Raw genomic sequence first — 8,792 nt, forward strand, 5'->3', positions numbered from 1 at the left:
CCCTGGCAGGGAAAAGAGATAGGACAGGGGCAGGGGCAGGGGCAGATGCAGGGGCAGGGGAAGGGGCAGGAGCAGGAGCAAAAGCAAGAGCAGGAGCAGGAGCAGGAACGGAGGCAAGTGCCTTGGTGATGACTGGTGCAGGGTCAAGGGCAGGAGCTGGGTCTGGGGCAGGAACAGGGGCACCGGCAGGGAAAGAGGAGGCCTTCCTGGCAGGGGCCGGGGCAGGGGCAGGGTCAGGGTCAGGGGCAGGGGCAGTGGCAGGGGCAAGAACAGGGTTCGGATTTGGGTCTGCAGCAGGTGTAGGGGCAGGTGCAGGGGCAGGACCTGGGTCTGGGGCACGTGCAGGGGCAGGTGCCTGGGCAGTGGCCCTGGCAGGGAAAGGCGAAGGGATAGGGGCGGGGGCAGGGGCAGGGGCAGGAGCTGGGGCAAGGGCAGGGGTGATGGCCTGGGCGAGGTCAAGGGCAGGAGCTGGGTCTGGGGCTGGAACAGGGGCCCAGGGAGGGGTCGGGGAAGGGGTGGGACCAAGGGAGGATCTGGGTCATGGGCCAGAACAGGAGCACAGGCAGGGGCAGGGGAAGTGGGAGTCGCTCTGGCAGGGGCAGGGGCAGGGGGAGTGGCAGGAGCAGCGGTGGGGGCAGGAGCAGGAGCCAGCTCTCCCCGGACAGCATCAGCATCTTCGTGGGCAGGCGCCCGGGCACCTGTGGGCTCCCGGTCTCCCGCCGAAGTGACTCCAGACACCATGTGCCCCTCCGGAGTGGCTGAAGTTGGGAGTGGGTCTAGCTCCTCCACTGGAGAAGCTGGGAGAGGAGAGAAGGTCACCCGCGGGCCTGCCTCTCCCTGTGGCTTTGCAGAGACAGAGCCCAGCCCGGGGCCTCCCGGAGAAGCCGCAGCCACGAAGGAACCCTCCCCGGGACGTCTCCCCGACTGCAGTCTACCCCCTGGGTGCTCCGAGCCTAGTCGAGGCTCCTGGCCCCACACCGGCCTGTGGGGGCTTCTCCCTGTGGGGCCCAGCACCGACCCCTCCCCACACAGCCACAGGCACCCCACCCCAGCCTTCTCACCCTCGGACTTGGCCTCCGTGGGCTCCGTGTCCAGGACCGCAGTGCAGTGGAGTACCGCGGGCAGTGGTCTGGGAGGTAGCGAGGGCCTTCCCAGGACCGGGGACTCCGTGGTCGGGGAGGGGTGCGTGTCTTCCCGCCTCCTTCCTAGTTCATCCGTGGCCTGCCAAGGCAGAGACGGGGAGTGTGCAAGAGGCGTCAGAGCCCTGCCCAGCCATACCCACCGTGCTCCTGCCCAGTGCCCCTGCTTCTCCCAGATCCCACGCAGACCTGTGTGTGCACAGCCCCGCACCTGGGTCAGTGACCCGTCCCTGCAGGGTCTCAGGATCAACCCTGGGTAGAAGGGTGCAGCCCCCACACTCCGTCCCACCCTGCCAGCCTTAACCTGGGGTGTGAACATGACCTGCCCACCAGGCATCTGAACCCTCATCAGCCTGCTCCTGCTTGGGGCGTCTCCACCCCCCCATGAGCTCTCTTTACACACACACACACACACACACACACACACACACACACGGGGAGGAGACGTAGGCCTACACGGGTCGGTCAGAAGGTGTGGGGCTGTCTGACTCTGAGCCTCCCGGTATCACCTTTTGATTCTTTTTGCCAAAGGGCCAGAGTCGTCGGGGAAGCCTGACACGACCTGCCCAGTGGGGGGACGTGTTTGGCGGGCGAGCTCTCCTCTGCCTGCATCCTCTGGGCTTCGGTAGGCAGCAGCAGAACATGTCGCTTCCTTCAGGATCTGCCCAGAAATGAGCTGGGCAGGGGGGTTTTCTCTGGAATGTGGGTGCCTGGATACGTGGGTTCCAATTCCGTTGGGCTGTGTCATCAGGGAAGTGAGGTCACCACTGCCTGGGGGCTCCTTACCGGACTTCCTGCTCCCACGAGAGCTCCCTGAGGGTTAGGGTTAGGGTTAGGGTTTAGGGTTAGAGTTAGTGTTAGGGTCAGTGTCAGGTTCACGGTCAGGGTCAGGCTTAGGGTCAGAGTCAGGGTTTAGTTAGGTTTCAGTATAGGGTCAGGTCAGGGTTAGCGTTAGGGTTAGTTTTAGGGTCAGGGTTAGGGTCAGGGTTAGGGTTTGGGGTTAGGGTTAGGTTTAGTCTTAGGGTTGGGGTTAGGGTAGGGTTAGACAGTGTTAGGGTCAGGGTTAGGGCTAGTGTAGGGGTTAGGGTTAGGTTTAGAATCAGGGTTAGGTTTAGGGTCAGGATCCGTGTTAGGGTCCGGTTCAGGGTGAGGTTTAGGGTCAGCGTCATTGGTGTTACGGTCAGGGTTTGGGTCAGGCCCACCGTCAGGTTCAGGGTCAGTGTTAGGGTCCGGGTTTGTTTCTTGGTTAGGGTCAGGGTCAGCTTCATGGTATGGTTAGGTTTAGGGCCAGGCTCACAGTCAGGGTCCTGGTCAGGCTTAGGTGTTAGTGTTAGGGTTAGGGTTAGGGTTCGGGTTTGGGTTCAGGTTTACGACTTGAGGTTAGGGTTTGGGTTCGCGTTGAGGTTCGGTGTTAGGGTTATGGTTTAGGGTTCGAGTTCCGGTTCAGATTCGGCTTAGTATTAGTGTTCTGGTTCGGGTTAGGATTAGGCCCTGCATGGTGGCTCGGGGCTGGTCCATCTGTCCTCCCAGTGCTGACCTTCCTTCTCCTTGGCCCTCTGTCATCCTGGATCCTCTCTACGTCCTCCTTAAACTATTGTGAATGTCCCCAGGAGCAGGGTGGCAGGAGTGGGGTCTCAGAGGGGCTGCCTCGATCCTGTGCCTCAGACAACACTGAGAAAGGAGCCCCAGGACATTGTGTCAGGAGGACGGGGATGAGGATCCCCTCCACCTCCTTGGGCATGAACACTGTTCCATTCCCTGCTGTCTCACCACTGCTGTGCCCAATCCTACTGAAAACACATCCGTGGCCAATCGAGCCAGAGATTCTGGGGGTGAGTCCCAGGCTGAGCCCTGCTAGGTGATAGGTGGGCCTGTGGCCTGGGATGGGTGCCGCTCACTGTTGTCTCAGACAGGAGTGCCTGTCCGCCTTCTCTCCAGGGGCCCTGCATCGGACCTCTGCTTTCTCACGTTCTCCCCAGGGCTGCTGATCTCCAGACCAGACACCTGCCAGGCTGAGGGTGACCAGCACTGCCTCCCCAGGGTTTCCTTTGCCTGAGTCCTTCCCCGGGAGCTCCTGCATCTCCTGACACATACCCCTTGTGTGCCTCTCCTCCCCCTTGAACTTGCACATGTCTAGTCTCTGTCCCTGTCTCTGTCCCTGTGGGACCCAGAGACTTGGAGCATGGAGTGGAGCAGACCCATGGGAGATCTTTCTCTGGTCTAGGGTTGTGAGCGATGCTTTTGCGCTCCGCGGTGTGTCTTCCAGCTTTCTGCATTTCCCTGGTTTCTGTGTGGGCCACAGGAGGAAACAGCCGTGTCCTGTCTGGGGACCGACTGTGGTGTCCCAGCAGGAACAGGGGCCTTGGCCCCGAGATTGTGCCCAGAATTCCTAAAGGGGTCCCTAGGATGACATCTCCTCTGTAATCCATTGGGCGTCTCAACATCCAAGAAGGGAAATTCTATGTCAAACAGAGAGAAGAAACAAAAACCAAACCTAACCCAACCCCAAACAAGGGCCCTTTGAAAATAGGTGCAGACACAAAGGCACCTATTGAGGGATTCCACTTCCAGAAACCTCCAGAACACGTGCAGGAACAGAAAGAGAAAGCAGCTTAGGGCTTGCGAGGGGCCAGGCTGGGGGGAACAATGGGCAGGAGGGCTTGGGCACAGGGTCTCCTCCTTTGGGGAAGGAGATAGCCTGCAACGATGTTCTGGGGCGTGGTGGCACAGCGTTGGGAATGCACTTCATGCTCATGACGTGTTCAAGGGAAAACAAGAACTTTTATTTAAAATAAATAATACACGGCATAGAGGAGATGGACGGCGGCGAGAACGGTGACTCCATACAGGAGAGGAAGAACACAAGGAGGGGGGATGAAACATTCTGGGGGGATGTCGGGGTCAGGGGATGGAAAACTGATGGCATTTTTCTGGGAAGATCTCCCCGCAGAGTTGTGGGCTCTGGATGCGGGTCTGGGAGGCCCTCAGGAGAAGGTGTTGGGGTAGGGGTTGGGCTAGGGGCGGGGACAGGATCAGCAGTAGTGGCCGGTGCAGGATCCAGAGCAGGAGCTGGGTCAGAGGCAGGAACAGGAGCCCAGGCAAGGGCAGGGAAAGGAGCAGGAGCAAAGGAGAGGGACTGGGTCTGGGGCGGGAACGGGGGCCTAGGCAGGGCCAAGGGAAGGGGCAGTGGTCCTGGCAGGGCCAGGGGAAGGGATGGCAGCAGTTGAAGGGGAAGACGCAGGGGCAGGGGCTGGGTCTGGGGCAGGAACAGGGGTCCAGGCGGGGAAAGTGGAGGCCTTCCTGGTAGGGGCAGGGGCAGGGGCAGGGCCAGGGGCAAGACCAGGGGTAGGACCTGGGTCTGGGGCAGGTGCAGGGGCAGTGGCCCTGGCAGGGAAAGGAGAAAGGAAAGGGGCAGGGGCAGGGGCAGACGCAGGGGTAGGGGAAGGGGCAGGAGCAGGAACTGGATCAAGTGCATTGGTGATGACTGGTTCAGGGTCAAGGGCAGGAGCTGGGTCTGGGGTGGGAGCATGGGTCTAGGCAGGGCCAGGGGAAGGGGCAGTGGTCCTGGCAGGGCCAGGGGAAGGAATGGCAGCAGTTGAAGGGGAAGACGCAGGGACAGGGCCTGGGTCTGGGGCATGAAAAGGGGCGCAGGCAGGGAACGTGGAGGCCTTCCTGGCAGAGGCAGGGGCAGGGGCAGGGCCAGGGGCAAGACCAGGGGTAGGACCTGGGTCTGGGGCAGGTGCAGGGGCAGTGGCCCTGGCAGGGAAAAGAGAAAGGACAGGGGCAGGGGCAGACGCAGAGGCAGGGGTACAGGCAGGAGCAGGAGCAGGAGTAGGAGCAGGAGCAGGAACTGAGGCAAGTGCAGAATCAAGGGCAGGAGCTGGGTCTAGGGCAGGAACAGGTGCACCGGCAGGGAAAGAGGAGGCCTTCCTGGCAGGGGCAGGGGCAGGGGCAGGGGCAAGAACAGGGTTAGGATTTGGGTCTGCGGCAGGTGTAGGGGCAGGTGCAGGGGCAGGACCTGGGTCTGGGGCACGTGCCGCGGCAGGTGCAGGGGCAGTGGCCCTGTCAGGGAAAGGAGACGGGATAGCAGCAGGGGAATGGGCAGGGGCCATAGCTGGGGCAAGGGCAGGGGTGATGGCCTGGGCCAGGTCAAGGGCAGGAGCTGGGTCTGGGGCGGGAACAGGGGCCTAGGCAGGGACAGGGGAAGGGGCAGTGTTCCTGGCAGGGCCAGGGGAAGGGATGGCGGCAGTTGAAGGGGAAGACACAGGGACAGGGCCTGGGTCTGGGGCAGGAACAGGGAAAGTGGAGGCCTTCCTGGCAGGGTCAGGGGCAGGGGCAGACGCAGAGGCAGGGGCAGGGCCAGGGGCAAGACCAGGGGTAGGACCTGGGTCTGGGGCAGGTATAGGGGCAGTGGCCCTGGCAGGGAAAAGAGAAAGGACAGGGGCAGGGGCAGGAGCAGGAGCAAGAGCAGGAGCAGGAGCAGCAATGGAGGCAAGTGCCTTGGTGATGACTGGTGCAGGGTCAAGGGCAGGAGCTGGGTCTGGGGCAGGAACAGGGTCACCGGCAGGGAAAGAGGAGGCCTTCCTGGCAGGAGCAGGGGCAGGGCCAGGGGCAGGGGCAAGAACAGGGTTAGGATTTGGGTCTGCGGCAGGTGTAGGGGCAGGTGCAGGGGCAGGACCTGCGTCTGGGGCACGTGCCGGGGCAGGTGCAGGGGCAGTAGCCCTGTCAGGGAAAGGAGACGGGATAGGAGCAGGGGAATGGGCAGGGGCAGGAGCTGGGGCAAGGGCAAGTGTGATGGCCTGGGCCAGGTCAAGGGCTGGAGCTGGGTCTGGGGCGGGAACAGGGACCTAGGCAGGGCCAGGGGAAGGGGCAGTGTTCCTGGCAGGGCCAGGGGAAGGGATGGCGGCAGTTGAAGGGGAAGACACAGGGACAGGGCCTGGGTCTGGCGCAGGAATAGGGAAAGTGGAGGCCTTTCTGGCAGGGGCAGGGGCAGGGGCAGACGCAGGGGCAGGGGCAGGGCCAGGGGCAAGACCAGGGGTAGGATCTGGGTCTGGGGCAGGTGCAGGGGCAGTGGCCCTGGCAGGGAAAAGAGAAAGGACAGGGGCAGGGGCAGGGGCACATGCAGGGGCAGGGGAAGGGGCAGGAGCAGGAGCAAAAGCAAGAGCAGGAGCAGGAGCAGGAACGGAGGCAAGTGCCTTGGTGATGACTGGTGCAGGGTCAAGGGCAGGAGCTGGGTCTGGGGCAGGAACAGGGGCACTGATAGGGAAAGTGGAGGCCTTTCAGGCAGGGGCACGGGAAGGGGCAGGGGAAAGGGCAGGAACAGGGTTAGGACCTGGGTCTGGGGCCGGTGCAGGGGCAGGTGCCTGGGCAGTGGCCCTGGCAGGGAAAGGCGAAGGGATAGGGGCGGGGGCAGGGGCAGGGGCAGGAGCTGGGGCAAGGGCAGGGGTGATGGCCTGGGCGAGGTCAAGGGCAGGAGCTGGGTCTGGGGCGGGAACAGGGGCCCAGGGAGGGGTCGGGGAAGGGGTGGGACCAAGGGAGGATCTGGGTCATGGGCCAGAACAGGAGCACAGGCAGGGGCAGGGGAAGTGGGAGTCGCTCTGGCAGGGGCAGGGGCAGGGGGAGCGGCAGGAGCAGCGGTGGGGGCAGGAGCAGGAGCCAGCTCTCCCCGGACAGCATCAGCATCTTCGTGGGCAGGCGCCCGGGCACCTGTGGGCTCCCGGTCTCCCGCCGAAGTGACTCCAGACACCATGTGCCCCTCTGGAGTGGCTGAAGTTGGGAGTGGGTCTAGCTCCTCCACTGGAGAAGCTGGGAGAGGAGAGAAGGTCACCCGCGGGCCTGCCTCTCCCTGTGGCTTTGCAGAGACAGAGCCCAGCCCGGGGCCTCCCGGAGAAGCCGCAGCCACGAAGGAACCCTCCCCGGGACGTCTCCCCGACTGCAGTCCACCCCCTGGGTGCTCCGAGCCAAGTCGAGGCTCCTGGCCCCACACCGGCCTGTGGGGGCTTCTCCCTGTGGGGCCCAGCACCGACCCCTCCCCACACAGCCACAGGCACCCCACCCCAGCCTTCTCACCCTCGGACTTGGCCTCCGTGGGCTCCGTGTCCAGGACCGCAGTGCAGTGGAGTACCGCGGGCAGTGGTCTGGGAGGTAGCGAGGGCCTTCCCAGGACCGGGGACTCCGTGGTCGGGGAGGGGTGCGTGTCTTCCCGCCTCCTTCCTAGTTCATCCGTGGCCTGCCAAGGCAGAGACGGGGAGTGTGCAAGAGGCGTCAGAGCCCTGCCCAGCCATACCCACCGTGCTCCTGCCCAGTGCCCCTGCTTCTCCCAGATCCCACGCAGACCTGTGTGTGCACAGCCCCGCACCTGGGTCAGTGACCCGTCCCTGCAGGGTCTCAGGATCAACCCTGGGTAGAAGGGTGCAGCCCCCACACTCCGTCCCACCCTGCCAGCCTTAACCTGGGGTGTGAACATGACCTGCCCACCAGGCATCTGAACCCTCATCAGCCTGCTCCTGCTTGGGGCGTCTCCACCCCCCCATGAGCTCTCTTTACACACACACACACACACACACACACACACACACACACACACACACGGGGAGGAGACGTAGGCCTACACGGGTCGGTCAGAAGGTGTGGGGCTGTCTGACTCTGAGCCTCCCGGTATCACCTTTTGATTCTTTTTGCCAAAGGGCCAGAGTCGTCGGGGAAGCCTGACACGACCTGCCCAGTGGGGGGACGTGTTTGGCGGGCGAGCTCTCCTCTGCCTGCATCCTCTGGGCTTCGGTAGGCAGCAGCAGAACATGTCGCTTCCTTCAGGATCTGCCCAGAAATGAGCTGGGCAGGGGGGTTTTCTCTGGAATGTGGGTGCCTGGATACGTGGGTTCCAATTCCGTTGGGCTGTGTCATCAGGGAAGTGAGGTCACCACTGCCTGGGGGCTCCTTACCGGACTTCCTGCTCCCACGAGAGCTCCCTGAGGGTTAGGGTTAGGGTTAGGGTTTAGGGTTAGAGTTAGTGTTAGGGTCAGTGTCAGGTTCACGGTCAGGGTCAGGCTTAGGGTCAGAGTCAGGGTTTAGTTAGGTTTCAGTATAGGGTCAGGTCAGGGTTAGCGTTAGGGTTAGTTTTAGGGTCAGGGTTAGGGTCAGGGTTAGGGTTTGGGGTTAGGGTTAGGTTTAGTCTTAGGGTTGGGGTTAGGGTAGGGTTAGACAGTGTTAGGGTCAGGGTTAGGGCTAGTGTAGGGGTTAGGGTTAGGTTTAGAATCAGGGTTAGGTTTAGGGTCAGGATCCGTGTTAGGGTCCGGTTCAGGGTGAGGTTTAGGGTCAGCGTCATTGGTGTTACGGTCAGGGTTTGGGTCAGGCCCACCGTCAGGTTCAGGGTCAGTGTTAGGGTCCGGGTTTGTTTCTTGGTTAGGGTCAGGGTCAGCTTCATGGTATGGTTAGGTTTAGGGCCAGGCTCACAGTCAGGGTCCTGGTCAGGGTTAGGTGTTAGTGTTAGGGTTAGGGTTAGGGTTCGGGTTTGGGTTCAGGTTTACGACTTGAGGTTAGGGTTTGGGTTCGCGTTGAGGTTCGGTGTTAGGGTTATGGCTTAGGGTTCGAGTTCCGGTTCAGATTCGGCTTAGTATTAGTGTTCTGGTTCGGGTTAGGATTAGGCCCTGCATG

The 8,792-nt window shown here is 62.4% G+C and overlaps 1 protein-coding gene and 1 long non-coding RNA gene across 2 annotated transcripts; both read right to left on the bottom strand.

Annotated features, from left to right (window-relative positions):
- Window positions 1-336: 336 nt before the first annotated feature.
- LOC309851422 lies at window positions 337-1,819 on the bottom strand. Its single transcript, XR_014304770.1, has 3 exons — window positions 1,649-1,819; window positions 1,062-1,221; window positions 337-797 (listed from the first exon to the last, which is right to left on the bottom strand). It is a non-coding gene; the product is annotated as an uncharacterized lncRNA (long non-coding RNA).
- Window positions 1,820-5,006: 3,187 nt separating this feature from the next.
- Window positions 5,007-7,973, bottom strand: LOC309852207 (uncharacterized protein; the record flags this gene model as incomplete). Its single annotated transcript, XM_082708512.1, has 4 exons — window positions 7,804-7,973; window positions 7,209-7,368; window positions 6,259-6,944; window positions 5,007-5,069 (listed from the first exon to the last, which is right to left on the bottom strand). The coding sequence occupies exons 1-4, from the start codon at window positions 7,936-7,938 to the stop codon at window positions 5,007-5,009; spliced, it is 1,044 nt and encodes a 347-aa protein (XP_082564638.1). The 5' UTR covers window positions 7,939-7,973.
- Window positions 7,974-8,792: the final 819 nt, after the last annotated feature.

This window comes from Mustela nivalis, assembly GCF_964662115.1.
Source record: "Mustela nivalis genome assembly, chromosome: 17".
Classification (NCBI taxonomy): domain Eukaryota; kingdom Metazoa; phylum Chordata; class Mammalia; order Carnivora; family Mustelidae; genus Mustela; species Mustela nivalis.